This window comes from Thalassophryne amazonica, chromosome 10 (assembly GCF_902500255.1).
Source record: "Thalassophryne amazonica chromosome 10, fThaAma1.1, whole genome shotgun sequence".
Lineage (NCBI taxonomy): Eukaryota > Metazoa > Chordata > Actinopteri > Batrachoidiformes > Batrachoididae > Thalassophryne > Thalassophryne amazonica.
Genome location: NC_047112.1, coordinates 30816753 through 30841747, shown reverse-complemented (window position 1 = coordinate 30841747; position 24995 = coordinate 30816753). Strand labels below are relative to the sequence as shown.

The 24995-nt window shown below is 43.7% G+C and overlaps 1 protein-coding gene and 1 long non-coding RNA gene across 2 annotated transcripts in view; both read right to left on the bottom strand.

Annotated features, from left to right (window-relative positions):
* LOC117518541 (collagen alpha-1(V) chain-like) overlaps positions 1 to 10123 on the bottom strand; it is a 49871-nt gene extending 39748 nt beyond the window's left edge. The window contains exons 1-5 of the mRNA XM_034179689.1: positions 9955 to 10123; positions 9789 to 9842; positions 9598 to 9705; positions 7697 to 7750; positions 2870 to 2923 (exon numbers count right to left, since the gene is read on the bottom strand). Coding sequence (XP_034035580.1) covers positions 2870 to 2923; positions 7697 to 7750; positions 9598 to 9705; positions 9789 to 9842; positions 9955 to 9984 — 300 coding nt within the window. The 5' untranslated portion in view covers positions 9985 to 10123. The remainder of the gene's footprint in view (positions 1 to 2869; positions 2924 to 7696; positions 7751 to 9597; positions 9706 to 9788; positions 9843 to 9954) is intronic.
* A 4-nt stretch (positions 10124 to 10127) lies between these two features.
* LOC117518543 lies at positions 10128 to 24982 on the bottom strand. Its single transcript, XR_004563015.1, has 3 exons — positions 24873 to 24982; positions 24375 to 24425; positions 10128 to 10182 (listed from the first exon to the last, which is right to left on the bottom strand). It is a non-coding gene; the product is annotated as an uncharacterized LOC117518543 (long non-coding RNA).
* Positions 24983 to 24995: the final 13 nt, after the last annotated feature.

Sequence of the window (24995 nt, the reverse complement as noted above, 5' to 3'; positions counted from 1 at the left end):
AGACCCTGAGATACTTAAACTCCTCCATTTGAGGCAAGGACACTCCACCGACCTGAAGAGGGCAAAGCACCTTTTTCTGGTCGAGAACCATGGCCTCGGATTTGGAAGTGCTGATTTTCATCCCGGACGCTTCACACTCGGCTGCAAACCGCCCCAGTGCACGCTGAAGGTCCTGATTTGACGAAGCCAACAGAACCACATCGTCCGCAAACAGCAGAGACAAGATTCTGTGGTTCCCAAACCAGACCCCCTCTACACCCTGGATGTGCCTAGAAATTCTGTCCATAAATGTAATGAACAGAACCGGTGACAAAGGGCAGCCCTGGCGGAGGCCAATGTGCACTGGAAACAGGTTTGACTTACTACCGGCAATGCGAACCAAGCTCCTGCTGCGGTCGTACAGGGACCGGATAGCCCTTAGCAAAGGACCCCGGACCCCGTACTCCCGGAGCACCCCCCACAGGGGTGCCCCGATGGACACGGTCGAACGCCTTCTCCAGATCCACAAAACACATGTGGACTGGTTGGGCGAACTCCCATGAACCCTTGAGCACCCAATGGAGTGTGTAGAGCTGGTCCAGTGTGCCGCGACCAGGACGAAAACCACACTGCTCCTCCTGAATCCGAGGTTCAACCATCGGTCGAATTCTCCACTCCAGTACTCTGGAATAGACCTTACCGGGGAGGCTGAGGAGTGTGATCCCCCTATAGTTGGAACACACCCTCCGGTCCCCCTTCTTAAACAGAGGGACCACCACCCCGGTCTGCCAATCCAGAGGCACTGTCCCTGATCACCACGCGATGTTGCAGAGGCGTGTCAGCCAAGACAGTCCCACAACATCCAGAGACTTAAGGTACTCAGGACGGATTTCATCCACCCCAGGAGCCTTGCCACAGAGGAGCTTTCTGACCACCTCGGTGACTTCGGCCTGGGTGATGGATGAGACCGCCTCCTAGTCCCCAGTCTCTGCTTCCTCTTCGGAAGATGTGACGATGGGATTGAGGAGATCCTCGAAGTATTCCTTCCACCGCCCGACAACATCCCCAGTCAGGGTCAACAGCTCCCCACCCGCACCGTAAACATTGCTGGTGGAGAGCTGCTTCCGCCTCCTGAGGCGCCGGACGGTTTGCCAGAATCTCTTCGAGGCGGACCGATAGTCCTCCTCCATGGCCTCCCCGAACTCCTCCCAGACCCGAGTTTTTGCCTCTGTGACCGCACGGGCTGCGGCATGCTTGGCCTGCCGGTACCTGTCAGCTGCCTACCAACCCCACCTACCAACAAAAATAAGTAGGACTCCTTCTTCAGCTTGACAACATCCCTTACTTCCGGCGTCCACCACCGGGTTCGGGGACTGTCGCCGCGACAAGCACCAGAGACCTTGTGACCACAGCTACGAGCGGCCGCATCAACAATGGAGGTGGAGAACATGGTCCACTCGGACTCCATGTCTCCAACCTCCCCTGGGATCTGGGAGAAGCTCTCCCGGAGGTGGGAGTTGAAGACCTCACTGACAGAGGGTTCCACCAGTCGTTCCCAGCAGACCCTCATGATACTTTTGGGCCTGCCAGGTCTGACCGGCTTCCTCCACTCCCAGCGGATCCAACTCACACCAGGTGGTGATCGGTCGACAGCTCTGCCCCTCTCTTCACTCGAGTGTCCAAGACACGTGGCCGAAGGTCTGATGATAAGACTACAAAGTCGATCATCGACCTCCGGCTCAGGGTGTCCTGGTGCCACTTGCACTTATGGACACCCTTGTGCTCGAACATGGTGTTCGTGATGGACAAACTGTAACTAGCACAGAAGTCCAACAACTGAACAGGTTGGGTACTATGCACTGCCGCTCGGCCCGTAGGCCGAGACAATGGTGAGAGACCCGTCCCCGACCCGAAGGCATAGGGACGCGACCGTCTCGTTCACTGGAGTAAACTCCAACACATGGCGACTGAGCTGGGGAGCAATAAGCAATGCGACACCAGCTCTCCGCCTCTCCCCATGGGCAACGCCAGAAAAATGAAGCATCCAGCCCCTCTCCAGGAGTTGGGTACCAGAGCCCAAGCTGTGAGTGGAGGTGAGCCCGACTATCTCTAGTTGGTATCTCTCAACCTCCCGCATAAGCTCAGGCTCCTTCCCCCCCAGCGAGGTGACATTCCATGTCCCAACAGCCAGGGGCTGTGAGCATGGACCAGTCCGCCGGGCCACCCGCCCTCAACCGCCACCCAATCCTCTCTGCACCCGACCCCCATGGCCCCCTCTGCAGGTGGTGAACCCACAGGAGGGCGGGCCCACGTCACTCTTTCGGGCTGAGCCCGGCCGGACCCCATGGGCTAAGGCCCGACCACCAGGCGCTCACGCGCGAGCCCCAACCCAGGCATGGCTCCAGGGTGGGGCCCTGGCTCCGCCATACCGGGCGACGTCTCGGTCCTTGATTTTTTACTGGTCATGGAGGTGTATTTACATATGAATATCTTTTATATTATTAAAATATTTACATATTTAAAATAAATAGCCAGAATTTACACATTTCTTCAGTTAGAACAGCATCATTTATTTGTAATTATTTGCAATAGATAGGCCTAATATGAGTATTTCTTATATATATATATAAAACATGCATAAAAGTACCGTTGATGGCTAAGCTTGACAAATCATATAATTTAGTAGTTTATGACCCATATTTCTTAAATATACAACATAAGATGCTAAAACTGAAGATTTATTTTTAAGAAGTGTATATGCCAAACTGTTCTCTAATTATGGAATGTCCCTTATTTGGTTTGTGTGCTGTTTTTGTTTTACCATTTTTTTAAAAATCCTAGTTCTGATTTTGGCAGTTTATCTGTTTTTTAAAAAAACTGTCATTCTCACTGATTTTCCAGGTCTTCCAGCAGGTCCTGGTTTTCCTGGAGGACCTTGATGTCCCTGTAAAAGAAACTTAATTTGATAAGCAAGACTTTCAAACCTCTATGACCAGCCAGATTTCAATACAGGAAATGTGGAACTTGTGTGGGCCGCTGAAGAGGAGGTACTGCTGGCCCACCACCACCAGAGGGCGCCCTGCCTGAAGTGCGGGCTTCAGGCACGAGAGGGCGCTGCCGCCTCTCAGGAACAGCCGGGGTGACAGCTGTCACTCATCAACTATGACAGCTGTCACCAATCATCAACTCATCAACCACTCCATATAAGCTGGAAGACATCTCCACCCCGCTGCCGAGATATCGTTTGCCTTTGGAGGTATATTCTCAGCCGTATTCAGTAGGTGCTACTGTTACTGGTTTATTGTGTTCCCGTTTTGGAGGTGGAGGTGTCTTACCCACCATTAAGGAACTGTCGCTACTTATATTTGCTGGGTGTACACACACCCACACATAACTGTTTCTGCTTCCTGCCAGCAGTACCAGATCCGACAGCCGGAGATGGTGGCCACCTGGGGACTCGGAACTTGGCGGCTCCAGTATTCTCCGGGTTCGGTGGCAGTGGAAATCGTGTGGGATCCCGCTCTTCTCTGGACGAACGTCTTCTATCCTCGAGCCTGCCCACACGTCACCTTAGTACATTTGACTCTGTCCAAATTCTGTATTTGTCTGTATTTCGTTGTGCACGCTTCACAACAGTAAAATGTTGTATTTTTGGCTCATCTGTTGTCTGTTCATTTGCGCCCCCTGTTGTGGGTCCGTGTCACGACACTTTCACAACAGAACTGAGCTTTTTCAATCAAGTCACATGACATGAGGATCATTCAGAGTAGGTCTTGAAGTGGATATTTTAATGTTATGTTCAACTGACATTCAGCATTGTTTCTGATCCTGCCCCACAGAAATTAGTAGAGACTGGTGGGCAGCACAGTGGCTTGCTGCCTGTAACAGCAAGAAGGTTCCAGGTTTGCTTCTGACCCAGTGTCACAGACTGAACGGTCCCCCCTAAAAATTGGGCCCTGCCTCCACTGTGCATGCGTCATTTTGGACCACAGCAGATACGGCTGACATCCGGGCATAACAGGCACGTAGCCTGTATTGCCCGGCCCTATTTACCATTTCGCTCTTCGCTCTGTCTTCTTGAAAAAATATGTGAGCTTTCCACACTTGGCAGCATCTTCCTCCAAAGCTCTTTTTTTCTTAATCTAGCTTTTTCAGGTCCACCTGGCTTTTTTCTGTCCATCTTTTCACTCACGGGTAGCGCAAGTCCCATCTGGGCGAACAGGGCTTGATTGGACTGAACTAACTGTAATGAATGCATAGGGGTGTTAAACGTGTAATGTTATGTCCCTACCTTAGGCTTTGGAAAAGATAACAGCACTGCAAAAGAAGCAGTCTTAAGTTATTTTCTTGTGAATTTTTGTGATTGTAAAACATTTATAACACTTAATGTCTTCTCTTTAAGATACAGCAGCCCAAGTGTCTTGCTGTGTAGCCTAACAGTTAGTGGTGGTCATATATGTATGCATATATATATTAACACCCCCACACAACGGCCCCAGGTTGGACCAGCCACTGGGAAAACTCCCGACTCTCCCGATTACCCAGCACGCGGTAGGTTTGCGCTGGTTCATTCTATGTGTCCCAGTTTTCTCCCACTTCCAAAAACATGCAGGTTAGGTGAACTACTGACTCTAAATTGACTGCAGGTGTGTGAGTGTGGATGTGTTTGTCTGTCTATATGTGTAGCCTCTGCGACAGACTGGCGTCCTGTCCAGGGTGTACCCTGCCTCTTGCCCTATGACTGCTGGGATAGGCTCCAGACCCCCGCCCTGTGACCCTTAACTGGAATAAGCAGGTAGAGAAAAAGAATGAATGAAAAGAAAATGGCATAGATTGCATTAAAAGAGATACTTTGTAGTTTTACAATACACTGTTAATGTTAAGAGGGAAACTGAGACAATAAAAAGTATTTGTTTACACTGTTCAAATTATTTAGTATTGTTATAAGCCAAGGGATTTATGATAATTACAGAAATATAACAAATGCTTGTTTAGAAGTTAATCAGATTTTTTTCAGCCAGTGCCGTAGTCTACAATGTAATGTGTCATATTATTGAAACAATAGAATGTTCTAGTTTTGCAGCTGAGTGCAGTATATGAGTCTTTAAAAAAAAAAGAAAAGAAATCATAAATGTTTTTCTTCACATTAACAAACGTGATTATTTGTTTGGTCACAGGCATACTCTAATCATGAGGGCAGCTATCAAGAGGATGAAGAGTGGAAAAGCAGTTGGTCCAGATGACATTCCAGTGGAAGCATGGAAAGGTTTAGGAGAAATAGCAGTGGAGTTTCAAACTAGATTGTTAAATAAAATCTTGGAAAGTGAGAGGATGCCTGAGGAGTGGAGAAGAAGTGTGCGGGTTCCCATTTTTAAGAATAAGGGTGATGTGCAGAGCTGCAGTGATTACATTAAGCTGATCGGCTACAGCAAGGAAATATGGGAAAGAGTAGTAGAAGCTAGGCTTAGAAAACAGGTGAAGATATGTCAGCAGCAATATGGTTTCATGCAGAGAAAGAGCACGGCAGATGCAATGTTTGCTCTGAGAGTACTGATGGAGAAGTATAGAGAAGGCCATAAGGAACTACATAGTGTGTTTGTGGATTTAGAGAAAGCTTATGACAGGGTGCCAAGAGAACAGTTGTAGTATTGTATCAGGAAGTTTGGAGTGGCAGAGACGCATGTGAGGGTAGTGCAGGACATAAGCAAGGATAGTATGTAGAAGTGGTAAAAGTAGATGAGTTTAAATACTTGGTGTCAACTGTCCAAAGTGATGGAGAGTGTGGTAGAGAGGTGAAGAAGAGAGTGCAGGCCGGGTGGAGTGAGTGGAGAATGGTGGCAGGAGTGATTTGTGCCTGAAGAATATCTGCAAGAGTAAACCCCCGTTTACACATAGACGGTTTTGTCGGCGGGTAGTACGTAAACCGAAGTTCGCGGTAGTTCCGGCTGTTTTCGTGGTGGAAAGGGGCGGAGCATTTCGCCGGCTTTTTGACCGCCGTACTATCCGCAAATACATGGCTAAAACGCCGCTAAATCCGCCGAATAAAGCGGTGTTTTGACGCCATAGCATCCGGCACACGTCAGGCAACGGGGGTTAATACCCAGTTCTATCCTTTACAATCGCAGGTTAAGACGAGCGTGAGAACGGTGGTGTTCTGCTGCCGCCGATAATGCCCTGTTTACCGCTGGTTAATACCCAGGTTTTTATCCAGGCAAATCCTGCATTACTCCAGGATCTTTTGCATATAGGCACTGCCCCCAGAGTACAATAGGCTGAAGCAGCAGGAATACATGCCTCTGTCACTGCAGGGGGAGGAAGATCATCCTCAGCCTTTTCTTCTCCTTCCTTTCCCCCTCCTCAACATGTTGCTCCGTCTCCACCACAGGCCTCCCCTCTGCTTCAGAACCAGAACTCTTGGTTTCCTTCTTCTTTAAGTCCTTGCTGCTGCCAATTTTCTTTTAGGAGGCATACTGGCGCTTCTCTGCAAAAATATCAGGAGCTGGCCGCGAGTGAGAGGCCTGCATGCAGCGCGCTAGCGTTTTTATACTGACCGCCGCCTATCGGCCGTTTGGAACGCCGTTTTAACCGGGGGGTGGCGTTTAGAACGGCGTACTGGCCGCTAGCGCCGCCGTTTTGTCTGCCTCTGTCGCCGGTTAAAACGCCGTTGAGGACGCTGATGTGGGCTCTATTGCCGTTTTACACGCCGTTAGTTAGGGATACAACGCCGGCCGCCAATTACGGCAGTGTAAACTGCGGCACTACAGGAAGGGGCAGCATGAAACGGCGATTAAAAAGTATCAAACGCCGTTGTTCGCGTTGTCTCCATCATCACGCGAATTCTCCGGGAGCGCTCCCTGAATTATTCGACATGTTGAATAATTTTTTCGACGATTCCCAGTAAAGCCGGAACTAAGCTACGCCCCCTAGTGCCGGCGTTAACAACGGCGTTTGATCCTTAAGATGGCCAAAAACTCTTCCGGGATGCTTCCGGGAGCTCTTACCATCTATGTGTAAACGGGGCTTAAAAAGGAAACGCTACAAGACAATAGTGAGACCAGCTATGTTGTATGGCTTAGAGACGGTGGCACTAACAAAAAGACAGGAGGCAGAGCTGGAGGTGGCAGAGCTAAAGATGTTGTGATTCATTTTGGGAGTGACAAGGATGGACAGGATTAGGAATGAACATATCAGAGGGAGTCAGAGAAGCGAGATTGAGATGGTTGGACATGTATGGAGGAGGGGTCTTGGTACATCAGAAGAAGGATACTGAGGATGGAGCCACCAGGCATGCGGAAAAGAGGTAGACCAAAGAGGGGATTTGTGGATGTGGTGTGGGAGGACAAGCAGGTGGTTGGTGTGACAGAGGAAGATGCAGAGGACAGGGTGATATGGAAACGACTGAACTGCTGTGGTGACCCCTAACAGAGCAGCCAAAAGAATAAGAGTAGGCATACTCTAATCGGTAATTATACAACAGCAGAACATATAGTAAGTCTGTTTGGCTTCTCCCTTGTTTTCACTCAGGGTCGCCACAGCAGATCCGATGTGGATTTAGATTTTGAATTGGTACAAATTTTATGCCGGATGCACCTCCACATTGGAGAACCAGGAATCTTCCACACTCAAACTAAGTGCACAAACTGCTTGGCCATACAACACCACCTCTGCATACAACATAACATGATTTTATTTTTAAATAAAAGACCAAAATACTCACAGTTTCTCCAGAAGCTCCTTTGTTGCCCTTTTTTCCAGACTTCCCTCCTTTTCCCTTTGCAAAGACATGTATATGATTCATATGTGGCTCATAAGCATCACAACCTATGGACTAGCAGTCAACTGAGTATGTTATTATTGTCAAGGACACAAGAAAAATATGATTAAAAACAAGAAAGACATTATTAGGTATTATGAGTACATTCTTCTTTTCCTTCTTTCAGCTGCTCCCATTAGGGGTCACCACAGCAGGTCACATCTCCATTTCATCATGATCTTTGCATCTTCTGTCACAGCAGCCACCTGCATGTCCTCTCTCACCGCATCTACTAACCTCCTTTTTGGCATTCCTCCTGTCCTCCTGCCTGGTGGCGCCATCTTCAGCATCCTTCTTCTGATGTACCCACACCCCTCCTCCATACATGTCCAACCATCTCAGTCTCACTTCTCTCACTTGGCTCCAATCCAGTCTAGCAGTGCTGTCCCCCTGATGTGGCCAGTCCTAATCCTGTACTTTCTCATCACCCTCAAGGAAAATGATCATCTCAGCTAAGTCCAGCTTCACCACTTGTCATTTTGTCTGTGCCAACACCTCAAAGTCATACAATATAACTGGTCTAGTAGACATCTTGTAAACTTTCTCACATGCGATTTTACTTTGGACAGTTGACCCAAAGTATTTTACCTCATCCTCCTTCACCAACAATACTCCTTGCAAACACATCATTCTGCCTTTCATTCAGGCCCATCTACTCCATCTTGCTCCGACTGACTTTCATTCCTCTTCTCTTCAGAGCATATCTCCAATCCTTCAGGCTCACCTCAAACTGCTCCCTATTTTCACTACAAATAACAGTGCCATCTGCAAACATCATTATCAACTCACCGTATTACGACGTATATCAGCACGCTTCAGCGTGCTCTTAACTTACACAAAATGTACCCAAAACGTATTAGACGTACGCCAGCCTTTTTAATATGCTTGGCACAAAGGCACACCCCTGTCAAGGTGTGACAGGGGTGTTAGAGCTAATGAAGCTTTTTTGGATGAAGAGTTTTCAAGGAACTAAATAAGTCCAGTTGATCTTACTCAACCAAAAGAAATATTATAACTTGGAGGACAGACGTATTTGTAGAGCTCTTTCCTGGCATGAATCCATATTCCTGTTGCCAGAGTGCTTTCCCTCTTTGCTCAGCCTAACTTCCACTACTCTTCATGCTGTGACTGATCAACTGTATGCCTCTGTAGCTCTGCACATCTCTCTTATTCTTAAAATTCAGCCCTAAACTTTATGTGCACTCCTCAGGCATCCTTTCACTTTACAAGGTTTCCAGAGACAGCATAGCCAAAAACTTCTCTGGCATCTCTCCTAAACATTTTCATGGTACGTCATCAGTTGCAGTCTCTCTCTCTCTCTCTCTCTCAGGTTCTCCTGCACAGGACACAGTCCACTTGTGTGGAGCTCCCTCAACTTTGATGTCACCCTGTGCTCCTCCATCATAAAATATGTATTCATCAGAGCCATTTCTGTTTATATACCATCTATCAATTCTTATACTACAATATTCTATACAAAATTCACTACGTCTGCTCTTCCACATTCCTTTCTTCCACACTCCTCTCTTTGATAATGTATCTACCCATCACATGTGTTCCCTTCATCAACATACCCATTGCCGTTGACACCAATCACCCCCTTTTCTTTTTTGGGTACACTCTGCATCATCTCATCTAAGTCACTCCAGATTTTTTTCTCTTTCATCTCACACCTTGGGGAGCATATGTGCTGATGAAATTAATCATCACTAATTTCTACATTATTGTTATTTTGATTAGTACAATATTATGTTGAAGTATCTGATTTAATCTCCCATTTGAGCTGGGCACTGGGGCTTTTTCACCTTTGGCCCCTGGATTCCGTTTGTTCCAGGAAGACCGGAAGGGCCAGCAGGTCCAGGTTGACCTTTGGCGCCTGGAGAGCCAATCAACCCCATCATTCCTACTGCCCCCTAAAAATGCAGTCACATAATTTGAATGGAAAAATAACATGTCACAGAATGGTCTGATTAATGATTAAAAGCTGATAACCTACCACTGGGCCATGTGTCCCACGCTGTCCTTTTCCACGTCTTTTACCTTGAATGCCCTGGGTGTTACAGAAAGGCATAAAGGGGGGTTTCAGTTTAATCTTGTCTACAGGCTGTAACATGGAATTAAATCATACATGGAATAACATGGAACATGGAATGAAATCATACCACGTCTCCTTTGACGCCTGGATGACCCATTACACCCTTCTCACCGCTCTGGCCCTAAATTGCACAAACACAAAGACAGAACAGCATCAAATATGAGGAAATGACTAAAGCCTGGAGAGAACAGATGACAGAATGCATTTCATTACACTGCATTGAACAAATGGTTTGTTACACCTTTGGCCCAGGCAGTCCAGTTTCACCACTAATTCCTTTCTCACCAGGTAAACCCTGAAAAACAAAAGAAGTTAAATGTTCTGTATGCGTTTATCTATCTATCTATGCCATTAATCGACCCTGCTCAGTGTAATTAAAGGAACATCTTTCAACAAGACAAAAACCCTAAACTCTGCTCAAAATCTACTCAGGCATTCATGTACAATGTTGTGGAACCAGAGGTGTCAAGTAACGAAGTACAAATACTTCGTTACTGTACTTAAGTACACTTTTTAGGTATCTATACTTTACTCCTTTACTTATTTTTTCTGCCTACTTCTGACTTTCTACTCATTACATTTTCACACAAGTATCTGTACTTTCTATTCCTTACATTTTTAAAACAAACAGCCTCGTTACTCTTGGCTTCAGTTTAATGTTTATATACATATATATATATATATATATATATATATATATATATATATATATATATATATATATATATATATATATATATATATTTCACGTCATGTGCGCCTGTAATCAACTTTTCTGCAGCGCGGCTTTGCTTTGAACCGTGAACCAATCCAAGCAGTGGTTCGCAGATTGAAGCAATGCTTCGACCTATTGCTTCGTTTATTCTTTCTTTCGCTTAATTTTCCCCTGCTAAAACCCTAAAGAGCATACTTCTGTGAGTATTATTTACCTTTTCTATGTTAAACCGACCTGTTATGGTCTTCTGAAACAGTTGATAAATGTATTTTATAACTTAAAAACGGGAGCGACGCTAACGCGTTAGCGTGTCTATGGCATTTTCAATGTTAAAAGTTAGCATTAAGCAGCTCTCGTCACGTTCGGGTGCATTTGTTTTCAAATTGTACTATTTCTTAAATTTAATTTTGTTTATATATTAATAATCTAATGATTATTATATACAATTTTAGAGAAAGAGGCAAAAAGAACCTGAATAGAAACACAACAGAAAATATAAAAGCAACTAACAATGAACATACATATATAAATACATACATAAATAAATGTTTCCTGTGAACACCTAGTGACTCTTACACTTCCACTTCATCTCTGTCTTATTTAATGACAGTTTGTTTCGGTCAAACCATATTTTCAGTTTGTTAATTTCTTCAGTGATTTCCTCCAGAACTATCTGCCAAACTAGAAAACTGCTGCATCCTAGTAAGAGCAGAATACTACTGGAATGAATTTAAATAAGGAAAGTTGTTTAGGTTTTTTTTTCTCACTAAATGGATGCTGCACTCACTGCAGTTTATTGTCTGGAATAGTCCCAGATTGCATTTCAGAGCTTCTAGAATTGAAACATTTTCGTGCAGGTGGTGTTGGGGGGTAATTTTGGGTTTTGGGTCTTGGGCCACATGTAGAATGAATCAGTTTTTAAATTAAGCTTTCAGTTCATATAGTGGCATCTACTTTTTTTTTTTTTTTTTTTTTTTTTTAAAGGTTACTTTATACTTTTATACTTTAAGTAGGTTTTGGAGCACATACTTTTTCACTTTTACTTGAGTAAAGAGGTCAAGTTGATACTTCAACTTTTACCAGAGTGTTTTTAAACTGCAGTATCTATACTTCTACTTAAGTAACAAATGTGTGTACTTTTGACACCACTGTCTGGAACGGCCATCTCAGTCCCCAGACCTGAATATTATTGAAAATCTGTGGTGTGATTATAAGCGGGCTGTCCATGTTCGGAAACCAACATACCTGAGATATTTTGTAAAGAATAATGGTCCAAAATGCCTTCAACCAGAATTCAGACTCTCATTGGAAGCTATAAGAAGTGTTTAGAGGCTGTTATTTCTGCAAAAGAAGGATCTACTAAATATTGATGTATTTTTTTCTGTTGCGGTGCCCAAATTTATGCACCTGCCTAATTTTGTTTAAAGAATTATTGCCCACTTTCTGTAAATCCTATAAATGTTTCAGTGAAGCCTCTCAGTTGTCCAGGTGGTTTCCATAGTAGAGAAGCTTGAATCTTTGACTGGACTGGGTTGCTTGACGCGAGGATGTTTCGCTTCAAATCGCAGAAGCTTCCTCAGCTAAAATTCTTGCTCTGGTAGTCTGACTTCTGTCTGACCCTTGTCGAGAAGAACAAACAGAAGCCACAAAAGCTGGAGTTTTAAACCTAACCAGACGGCTCCTACCGAGAGGCAGACCGCTATTGGCTAGTGACTAAACAATTGCTTTAATTAGCACCTATTGTACTCTAGTTAGTACCCTCCTAATGACAGGGTACTTGTCCCTCCTAATGATGGGACTGACGCCTCACCTGATGGCTTGAATGACTCATTACCATGAACAAAGGACTGAAACTGCTTTGATCTGAGTACCCCATTGTAAACAGGGGACAAAGCGTGTCTCAGATACCCTCCCCGGTTAAGGCTGGGTTTCAACTGTTTCACATAGAATGCCTTTTTCACCCCTCTCTCAAACCATTTCTTCTCTCTGGCTAATATTTTAACTTCCTTGTCCTCAAATGTGTGGTTAGTGTCTTTAAGGTGGAGATGAACTGCAGACTGAGGTCCACTGGCGCCCTCTCTGTGGTGCTGGTATAGCCTTTTGTGTAAAGGTTGCTTAGTCTCACCTATGTAGTGTTCGTTACAGTTTTCCTGACATCTGATAGAATACACTACATTGCTCTGTTTGTAACTAGGGATCCTGTCCTTAGGGTGAACTAATTTCTGTCTCAAGGTGTTAACAGGTTTAAAGTAAAGGGATTTTGTGCTGTCTGAAGCTCCTCTGTAGTTTTTCCCCTACTCCTGCTAAATAAGGGAGAGACACTCTTCTTCTTGTCTCCGTCTCCTGTCTATCTGGTCTCTTTGTTCTCTGGGACTTTTGCACTTTGTCCAGGGACCATCGTGGGTATTCACATACTGTGAGGGATTTCCGGACAAGTTGTTGTTCTTTAGCCCTTCCCTCTGCAGTTGTGGGCACCTGTAGGGCTCTGTGTTGAAGAGTCCTGATCACCCCGAGCTTGTGTTCAAGGGGGTGGTTTGAGCCAAAGAGCAGATATTAGTCAGGTCTTTGGCTCAAACCACCACACAAACCACACAAAAGACTCTCAATAAAAGACAGATAAAAACTACAAAGGATTGCAGGCCTGACAGAAAAAGAATTCAGTTTACGGAGAAGATAAATTCTCTGCTGTCCTCGCTTCAAAATGGCGTCTGTGTTCACATCAAACTTCAGCTTGTCATCTAAAATAGTCCCCAAATACTTATATGATGTGACAAGTTCCACTTTTTCATTGTGTATGATACACTCCTTGGCCACATCCGTGTTACGTCTGAAGTCAATGAGCATTTCTTTAGTTTTGGACACATTTAAATCCAAAAAGTTGTTATCACACCAACAAATGAAATCTGATAAAACTGCTCCATGGTCTGATTCTGAACCGTGGAGAAGAGACAACAGTACAGTGTCATCAGAAAATTTAACCAAATAACTGTTGTCTTGGGAACTCCTACAGCTCTCTGTATACATGATAAAAAGGAGGGGTGAGAGAACACACCCTTGTGGTGAGCCTGTGGACAACACAACAGAGTCCGAGAAGCAGCCATTTAAAAGACCCTCTGCTCTCGGTCAGATAAAAAATTAAAAATCCATAAAACAAGCTGGTGAGGCAGGTGGAAATCATTACGCAGCCTTTGCACTAAAAGATACGGCTGCATCGTATTAAATGCCGATGAGAAGTCTGCAAACAAAAGTCTGGCATGTGCCTGTGGCTTCTCCAGATGTTTATACAGGGAGTTCAGAATAAAAAGCTTTGCATCCTCCACCCCTCTCTCTGCCTGGTAAGCAAATTGAAGTGTGTCCAGGGCTCCATCCACCATTTCCAGAATAAGATTCTTCACAATTCTCTCAAAACATTTCATTATTAATGATGTTAAAGCGACAGGCCTAAAATCACTAAGTTGCTTCGGTTTGGTCGTCTTTGTGACTGGGATCACTGTAGATGATTTCCAGCTAACCAGAATTTGGTGAGAATTGAGAGACATTTGAAAAATATGCTGGAGTACACCACTAAGCTAGTCCGCACAATGTCGTAGTGTGCGCCCACAGATGTTATCTGGACCAGGGGCCTTTCTAATGTTTATACCCTTCAGAATACTTTTGACCCATTCCTGGTCAATGACAACATCAGACTGAGGACTAAGAGACTCTCTAAACAGGGAGATGTCTCTGGAAAAGTCATGCTTTTCAAATCGAGAATAAAAAACATTAAACATATTAGGTAGATCAGAATCTTTGATTCCTTCAATTTTAAGAAATTCCCTGTCAATACAGCTGTTCCTTTGAGTGGCTGAAGACATGGATTTTATTCCCCTCCAATCTGCCCGTAGATCACCACTACTGTACTTCTGTTCCACTTTATCCTTATACTTTAGTTTAGCTTTCCTTATCTCATTCCTTACTTCCCTTGTGATTTCTTTCTTTCCTGGCTATTCCCTCTATAAAAAAATATGTTTCCTTTTATTTAGAACGTTTTTCAATTCCTTAGTAATCCAAGGTTTGTTGTTTGGGAATACAGCAATGACCTTCTGGGGAATATTAGAGTCCACACAAAAGAATATACTGTATATGATGAAACGGTAAATGCCAGATCATGTATATCAGGACATAAACTACAAAAAACATCCCAGTCAGTACAGTCAAAACAAGTCTGTAAGCTGGCAATGCTGTTTGATGCTATATGGTACGAGGTCTGTCAATAAAGTATAGGTCCTTTTTATTTTTTTCAAAAACTATATGGATTTCATTCATATGTTTTTACGTCAGACATGCTTGAACCCTTGTGCGCATGCGTGAGTTTTTCCACGCCTGTCGGTGACGTCATTCGCCTGCGAGCACTCCTTGTGGGAGGAGTCGTCCAGCCCCTCGTCGGAATTCCTTTGTCTGAGAAGTTGCTGAGAGACTGGCGCTTTGTTTGATCAAAATTTTTTCTAAACCTGTGAGACACATCGAAATGGACACGGTTCGAAAAATTAAGCTGGTTTTCAGTGAAAATTTTAACGGCTGATGAGAGATTTTGAGGTGATACTGTCGCTTTAAGGACTTCCCACGGTGTGAGACGTCGCGCAGCGCTCTCAGGCGCCGTCGTCAGCCTGTTTCAAGCTGAAAACCTCCACATTTCAGGCTCTATTGATCCAGGACGTCGTGAGAGAACAAGAAGTTTCAGAAGAAGTCGGTTTCAGCATTTTATCCGGATATTCCACTGTTAAAGGAGATTTTTTTTAATGAAAGACGTGCGGACGGATTGCAGCGTCGGCTCGCAGCCGCTGCGACGCTCCGCCACAGGAAAAACACCTCTGTTGGAAGCCTTAAGGACAAGTTGGAACATGTCCAGCTGTTAAACAATTTCTCATATACTCACTCCACTGAAAGCCATCAAAAGCCGCCTGGATTTTACAAATGGTTATCAACACGGAGGTGTTTTTCTTGTGCCGCCGCACCGCGCCGGCTGCGTCCCGACGCGCGGACCCGTCCGCACGTCTTTCATTAAAAAAATCTCCTTTAACAGTGGAATATCCGGAAAAAATGCTGAAACCGACTTCTTCTGAAACTTCTCTGTTCTCTCACGACGTCCTGGATCAATAGAGCCTGAAATGTAGAGGTTTTCAGCTTGAAACAGGCTGATGATGGCGCCTGGGAGTGCTGCACGACGTCTCGCACTGTGGGAAGTCCTTAAAGCGACAGTATCACCTCAAAATCTCTCATCAGCCGGTTAAAATTTTCACTGAAAACCAGCTTAATTTTTCGAACCGTGTCCACTTCGATGTGCCTCACAGGTTTAGAAAAAATTTTGATCAAACAAGCGCCAGTCTCTCAGCAACTTCTCAGACAAAGGAATTCCGACGAGGGGCTGGACGACTCCTCCCACAAGGAGTGCTCGCAGGCGAATGACGTCACCGACAGGCCGTGGAAAAACTCACGCATGCGCACGAGGGTTCAAGCATGTCTGACGTAAAAACATATGAATGAAATCCATATAGTTATTGAAAAAAATAAAAAGGACCTATACTTTATTGACAGCCCTCGTATCAAATCAAATCAATTTTATTTATATAGCACCAAATCACAACAAACAGTTGCCCCAAGGCGCTTTATATTGTAAGGCAAGCCATACAATAATTACGGAAAAACCCAACGGTCAAAACGACCCCCCTGTGAGCAAGCACGTGGCGACAGTGGGAAGGAAAAACTCCCTTTTAACAGGAAGAAACCTCCAGCAGAACCATGATCAGGGAGGGGCAGTCTTCTGCTGGGGACTGGTTGGGGCTGAGGGAGAGAACCAGGAAAAAGACATGCTGTGGAGGGGAGCAGAGATCAATCACTATGATAAATGCAGAGTGGTGCATACAGAGCAAAAGAGAAAGAAACACTCAGTGCATCATGGGAACCCCCCAGCAGTCTAAGTCTATAGCAGCATAACTAAGGGATGGTTCAGGGTCACCTGATCCAGCCCTAACTATAAGCTTTAGCAAAAGGAAAGTTTTAAGCCTAATCTTAAAAGTAGAGAGGGTGTCTGTCTCCCTGATCCGAATTGGGAGCTGGTTCCACAGGAGAGGAGCCTGAAAGCTGAAGGCTCTGCCTCCCATTCTACTCTTACAAACCCTAGGAACTACAAGTAAGCCTGCAGTCTGAGAGCGAAGCGCTCTATTGGGGTGATATGGTACTATGAGGTCCCTAAGATAAGATGGGACCTGATTATTCAAAACCTTATAAGTAAGAAGAAGAATTTTAAATTCTATTCTAGATTAACAGGAAGCCAATGAAGAGAGGCCAATATGGGTGAGATATGCTCTCTCCTTCTAGTCCCCGTTAGTACTCTAGCTGCAGCATTTTGAATTAACTGAAGGCTTTTCAGGGAACATTTAGGACAACCTGATAATAATGAATTACATAGTCCAGCCTAGAGGAAATAAATGCATGAATTAGTTTTTTCAGCATCACTCTGAGACAAGACCTTTCTAATTTTAGAGATATTGTGTAAATGCAAAAAAGCAAGTCTACATATTTGTTTAATATGCGCTGTGAATGACATATCCTGATCAAAATGACTCCAAGATTTCTCACAGTATTACTAGAGGTCAGGGTAATGCCATCCAGAGTAAGGATCTGGTTAGACACCATGTTTCTAAGATTTGTGGGGCCAAGTACAATAACTTCAGTTTTATCTGAGTTTAAAAGCAGGAAATTAGAGGTCATCCATGTCTTTATGTCTGTAAGACAATCCTGCAGTTTAGCTAATTGGTGTGTGTCCTCTGGCTTCATGGATAGATAAAGCTGGGTATCATCTGCGTAACAATGAAAATTTAAGCAATGCCGTCTAATAATACTGCCTAAGGGAAGCATGTATAAAGTGAATAAAATTGGTCCTAGCACAGAACCTTGTGGAACTCCATAATTAACCTTAGTCTGTGAAGAAGATTCCCCATTTACATGAACAAATTGTAATCTATTGGATAAATATGATTCAAACCACGGCAGCGCAGTGCCTTTAATACCTATGGCATGCTCTAACCTCTGTAATAAAATTTTATGGTCAACAGTATCAAAAGCAGCACTGAGGTCTAACAGAACAAGCACAGAGATGAGTCCACTGTCTGAGGCCATAAGAAGATCATTTGTAACCTTCACTAATGCTGTTTCTGTACTATGATGAATTCTAAAACCTGACTGAAACTCTTCAAATAGACCATTCCTCTGCAGGTGATCAGTTAGCTGTTTTACAACTACCCTTTCAAGAATTTTTGAGAGAAAAGGAAGGTTGGAGATTGGCCTATAATTAGCTAAGATAGCTGGGTCAAGTGATGGCTTTTTAAGTAATGGTTTAATTACTGCCACCTTAAAAGCCTGTGGTACATAGCCAACTAATAAAGATAGATTGATCATATTTAAGATCGAAGCATTAAATAATGGTAGGGCTTCCTTGAGCAGCCTGGTAGGAATGGGGTCTAATAGACATGTTGATGGTTTGGATGAAGTAACTAATGAAAATAACTCAGACAGAACAATCTGAGAGAAAGAGTCTAACCAAATACCGGCATCACTGAAAGCAGCCAAAGATAACGATACGTCTTTGGGATGGTTATGAGTAATTTTTTCTCTAATAGTTAAAATTTTATTAGCAAAGAAAGTCATGAAGTCATTACTAGTTAAAGTTAAAGGAATACTCGGCTCAATAGAGTTCTGACTCTTTGTCAGCCTGGCTACAGTGCTGAAAAGAAACCTGGGGTTGTTCTTATTTTCTTCAATTAGTGATGAGTAGTAAGATGTCCTAGCTTTACGGAGGGCTTTTTTATAGAGCAACAGACTCTTTTTCCAGGCTAAGTGAAGATCTTCTAAATTAGTGAGACGCCATTTCCTTTCCAACTTACGGGTTATCTGCTTTAAGCTGCGAGTTTGTGAGTTATACCACGGAGTCAGGCACTTCTGATTTAAAGCTCTCTTTCTCAGAGGAGCTACAGCATTCAAAGTTGTCTTCAATGAGGATGTAAAACTATTGACGAGATACTCTATCTCACTTACAGAGTTTAGGTAGCTACTCTGCACTGTGTTGGTATATAGCATTAGAGAACATAAAGAAGGAATCATATCCTTAAACCTAGTTACAGCGCTTTCTGAAAGACTTCTAGTGTAATGAAACTTATTCCCCACTGCTGGGTAGTCCATCAGAGTAAATGTAAATGTTATTAAGAAATGATCAGACAGAAGGGAGTTTTCAGGGAATACTGTTAAGTCTTCAATTTCCATACCATAAGTCAGAACAAGATCTAAGATATGATTAAAGTGGTGGGTGGACTCATTTACATTTTGAGCAAAGCCAGTTGAGTCTAATAATAGATTAAATGCAGTGTTGAGGCTGTCATTCTCAGCATCTGTGTGGATGTTAAAATCGCCCACTATAATTATCTTATCTGAGCTAAGCACTAAGTCAGACAAAAGGTCTGAAAATTCACAGAGAAACTCACAGTAACGACCAGGAGGACGATAGATAACAACAAAAAAAAACTGTTTTTTGGGACTTCCAATTTGGATGGACAAGACTAAGAGTCAAGCTTTCAAATGAATTAAAGCTCTGTCTGGGTTTTTGATTAATTAATAAGCTGGAATGGAAGATTGCTGCTAATCCTCCGCCTCGGCCTGTGCTATGAGCATTCTGGCAGTTAGTGTGACTCGGGGGTGTTGACTCATTTAAACTAACATATTCATCCTGCTGTAACCAGGCCTCTGTAAGGCAGAATCAATCAATATGTTGATCAATTATTATATCATTTACTAACAGGGACTTAGAAGAGAGAGACCTAATGTTTAATAGACCACATTTAAATGTTTTAGTCTGTGGTGCAGTTGAAGGTGCTATATTATTTTTTCTTTTTGAATTTTTATGCTTAAATAGATTTTTGCTGGTTATTGGTGGTCTGGGAGCAGGCACCGTCTCTACGGGGATGGGGTAATGAGGGGATGGCAGGGGGAGAGAAGCTGCAGAGAGGTGTGTAAGACTACAACTCTGCTTCCTGGTCCCAACCCTGGATAGTCACGGTTTCGAGGATTTAAGAAAATTGGCCAGATTTCTAGAAATGAGAGCTGCTCCATCCAAAGTGGGATGGATGCCGTCTCTCCTAACAAGACCAGGTTTTCCCCAGAAGCTTTGCCAATTATCTATGAAGCCCACCTCATTTTTTGGACACCACTCAGACAGCCAGCAATTCAAGGAGAACATGCGGCTAAACATGTCACTCCCAGTCCGATTAGGGAGGGGCCCAGAGAAAACTACAGAGTCCGACATTGTTTTTGCAAAGTTACACACCGATTCAATGTTAATTTTAGTGACCTCCGATTGGCGTAACCGGGTGTCATTACTGCCGACGTGAATTACAATCTTACCAAATTTACGCTTAGCTTAGCCAGCAGTTTCAAATTTCCTTCAATGTCTCCTGCTCTGGCCCCGGAAGACAATTGACTATGGTTGCTGGTGTCGCTAACTTCACATTTCTCAAAACAGAGTCACCAATAACCCAGAGTTGATCCTCGGCGGGTGTGTCGCCGAGTGGGGAAAAACGGTTTTAGAAATGTGAACGGGTTGGCGGTGTACACCGGGGCTTCTGTTTAGGGCTACGCTTTCTCCTCACAGTCACCCAGTCGGCCTGCTTTCCCGGCTGCTCGGGATCTGCCAGAGGGAAACTAACGGCGGCTAAGCTACCTTGGTCCGCACCGACTACAGGGGCCTGGCTAGCTGTAGAATTTTCCATGGTGCGGAGCCGAGTCTCCAATTCGCCCAGCCTGGCCTCCAAAGCTACGAATAAGCTACACTTATTACAAGTACCATTACTGCTAAAGGAGGCCGAGGAATAACTAAACATTTCACACCCAGAGCAGAAAAGTGCGGGAGAGATAGGAGAAGCCGCCATGCTAAACCGGCTAAGAGCTAGTAGCTGCGCTAAGCTAGCGGATTCCTAAAAACACACAAAGTGAATAATGTGTAAATAATTTAGAGGTGATTCAGCAGAGGGAGTGCTTTAGTTAAGGCACATGAAGATTACATTGTGAAGCAAATCGTTATCTAGTTAACTAGATCAATCTAACTGCGCAGATTAAACAGCTAACAGATACAGCAAAACACCGCTGTGCTCCGGAACAGGAAGTGATACAATACCGCAGTGAGAGGCAACCACCAGTAGAGGCAAGCAAGAGCATGATATATTTAACTGAAATTGCTGATCCAAACAACCATTGATTTACAGTATAAAGGAAAATCATGGAAATCATCAAGGGTGCCCAAATGTTTGCATACAACTGTAGGTAGCTGACATTTTTCAAGGGTGGTAATAAATTATGCAAAGTTTCTACAATCCCAATTCCAATCAAGTTGGGACGCTGTGTAAAATGTAAATAATGATTTGCAAATCCTCTTCAACCTATATTCCATTGAATACACCACAAAGACAAGATATTTAATGTTCAAACTGATAATCTTTATGTTTTTGTGCAAATATTTGCTCATTTTGAAATGGATGCCTGCAACACGTTTCAAAAAAGCTGGGACAGTGGTATGTTTACCACTGTGTTACATCACCTTTCCTTCTAACAATACTCAATAAGCATTTGGGAACTGAGGACACTAATTGTTGAAGCTTTGTAGGTGGAATTCTTTCCCATTCTTGCTTGATGTATAACTTCAGTTGTTCAACAGTCCAGGGTCTCCTTTGTCATATTTTGCGCTTCATAATGCGCCACACATTTTCAATGGGCGACAGGTCTGGACTGCAGGCAAGCCACCCACACTCTTTTACTACAAAGCCATGCTGTTGTAACATGTGCAGAATGTAGCTTGGCATTGTCTTGCTGAAATAAGCAGGGACGTCCCTGAAAAAGATGTTGTTTGGATGGCAGCATGTGTTGCTCCAAAACCTGGATGTACCTTTTAGCATTGATGGTGCTATCACAGATGTGTAAGTTGCCCATGCCATGGGCACTAACACACCCTTTGCGCTGGTAACAGTCTGGATGGTCTTTTTCTCTTTTGTCCAGAGGACACGATGTCCATGATTTCCAAAAACAATTTGAAATGTGGACTCATCAGACCACAGCACACTTTTCCACTTTGCGTCTGTCCATTTCAAATGAGCTCGGGCCCAGAGAAAGTGGCAGCATTTCTGGATGTTGTTGATGTATGGCTTTCGCTTTGCATGGTAAGTTTTAACTCGCACTTGTAGATGTAGCGACAAATTGTGTTAACTGACAGTGGTTTTCTGAAGTGTTCCTGAGCCCATGCCATAAGATCCTTTACACAATGATGTCGGTTTTTAATGCAGTGCCGCCTGAGGGATCAAAGGTCACAGGCATTCAATGTTGGTTTTTTGGCCTTGCTACTTGTGTGTAGAAAGTTCTCCAGATTCTCTGAATCTTCGGATTATATTATGGACTGTAGATGATGGAATCCCTAAATTCCTTGCAATTGAACAGTGAGAAACATTATTCTTAAACTGTTGGACTATTTTTTCATGCAGTTGTTCACAAAGTGGTGATCCTCGCCCATCTTTGCTTGTGAACAGCTAAGCCTTTTGAGGATGCTCCTTTTATACCCAATCATGAGACTCACCTGTTTCCAGTTAGGTGTTCTTTGAGCATTCATCAACTTTCCCAGTCTTTTGTTGCCCCGTCCTAACTTTATGAAACATGTTGCAGGCATCCATTTCAAAATGAGCAAATATTTGCACAAAAATGACAAGGTCTATCAGTTTGAACATTAAATATCTTGTCTTTGTGGTGTATTCAGTTGAATATAGGTTGAAGAGGATTTGCAAGTCATTGTATTCTGTTTTAATTTGCATTTTACACAACGTCCCAACTTCAATGGAATTGGGATTGTATAATGATTTGGAATGGTGTATGGGCCCAGAATATAATTACCAAGTTCCATTGTTCACTGTTGTTATCTAATATTCCTAAATTCAGCAAAAACCTTAGTCCTGTCAACTTTCCATTTTCGAAGCATTCATCCTTCCTTGACCCAAAATACATAAGCATACCAAATTGCAAGTGTCGGCTGTCTCCAGTTTGGCCACGATCTAAGCCATACACACAGGCTCTGTCTGTCCAGACTCTGTCTGGAAGTGCAGTCCCAGGAAGAGCTACAGATAACAACGACAAGTCACGAATGACACTAAATATACATTCTTGGCCGCTCATCATAAATGTGACGATTTGAGGCAGAGGCATCAGGTGTCCTCAGGAACTGCTGCAAACTGTTACCACGCATTGCGATTAATGGCATGTGTTGCTGGCGAATTATCAGGAACCATTACGCACAGTCAAGAATAATGTTGCGCACTATTGCGCGTAACATCGCATCGTTCTGTCATGTTGTGAATGAGGCGAATTGTCTCCACACAGACACACACACACACACACATATATATATATATTCATCCATCAGCTGCTGAACAATTCAGATCGCTCCAGCTTGCTCCTCAAAATCCACAGCAGAAGAACTGTCACTGCATGCTTAGTTGGGCTCTGTGCCATGGAGTGGTGCAGAAAGGAGAAGGAGACTGAGAGAGCCAGAGGTGTGGCTCCACGCGGCTCTCATCTCGCTCGTTTTCCCAAACATCAGGCACAGCAGCAGCAGGTGGAACACCTGCAGGAGCGCATTGAGGAGCATCGGAACAAAACTTTTAGCCAACTTGGTGTCACTGTCCTTCTTCAGCAGCAATGAAACTGAATGAGGTGCAGTAGGATTTAATTGTGTGCATGTCAGAGAAGAAGGCTGTCACGCTCTATTAATGATCACCACTAATCAAGACGGATCAACGTGACTTCCCAACATGAGGTGAAATGAGGGTGGTGCGTGACATTCATGGAAGATTTTTTGACAGCCAAAAACATCCTCCATGAAAATCATGAATATCACGCACCAACACGCACTATTAAGAAATCTATTCAGATGCATTAAGTCATGTTAAGAATGTCAGGAATGTGCCAAGATTGGCGCAAATATGACATTTGTAAAGCATCCTGCCTACATTTAAATGCAGCATAGACACTGTGCGGAACCCTTACAGGCCTCAGGGAAAGAACTCGAGCTTGAGGGACAACCACACACACACACCAGTCATCTTATTGAAACCTTCTCTCAGCAGGGGTGGAGGGCTGAGGGACCAACTCTCTCCCTTCTGTCCTTTCATCTGTACCAACCAAAGACCCAAATATCATTCTCACTACTCCTCTGCTGAAGCTAAGAACAATGGCAACTCATACCCCAACTCAAGTGACCAGTGACTCTTAACAGCTTTTTTCTTTTTTTTTTTGGCAGGGGGGGTGGGTGGGTGGGGGTGTCTTTGTATCATCACTTGGATATAGCACATTGAAACCTAAACAACTTTAGTGATACCGAATAGACAAATAAATCAGTGTTTTTTGCTGATATCTAATATTTGAAACATCCTGGCACAGTTGTAAGTGCAGCAACATAGTTTGAAACCTTCACACCATAGACACAAGTGAAATGCTTTGTTTTTTTTAAACAATTCTATGGATTATTACAGTCAACAGGACATCTACACAACAGGCACACGCTGATTGTTTCATTTCAAATCCACTGTGATGGTGTACAGATGTAAATTCACATAAACTGTATCACTGTCCAAACACTTAAATATGGTAATCAACTGTACATTGTAAATATATGTAATTAATTGACCAAATGAAAGTGAAATAAAGTATACCAATGCTGCTGGTCCAATTTCTCCAGGGGGGCCAATACTGCCAGGTGGACCCTGTACAGAGAAAAGATAAAACTGACCCTTTACACTGCCAAGTGACACATAAACATAAAAGCATGCAATTTTGAGAAATCACTTTAATAATAATAATGACTTGGATTTATAGAGTGCTTTTCAAGACACCCAAAGTGCTTTGCAAGTTGCATTATTCATTCAGTCATTGGTAGTGGTAAGCTACTAGTGTAGCCACAGCTGCCCTGGGGCAAACTGACGGAAGTATGGCTGCCATTCTGCGCCTATGGCCCCTCCAACCACAACCTCATTCATACACAGGCAAGGTGGGTTAAGTGTCTTGCCCAAAGACACAACAGCAATATGCAGATTTTTTTTGATTGGTTGGGATTTGAACTGCCGACCCTTTGGTCATAAGACTTTATGAAGTAATATAAACTACCCATAGTATTCTGCATATTATTTGAGATTGTAGGCATGATTACTAACACTGTGTCCCAACAGTCCTTTCTGGCCTTTGGCTCCTCTCATCCTGGTTTTGCCTCCTGGTCCAAACAGCCCAGGCATGCCTGGTTGGCCCCTGGTACCTGGTTCACCCTGTAAAAGCAAAAT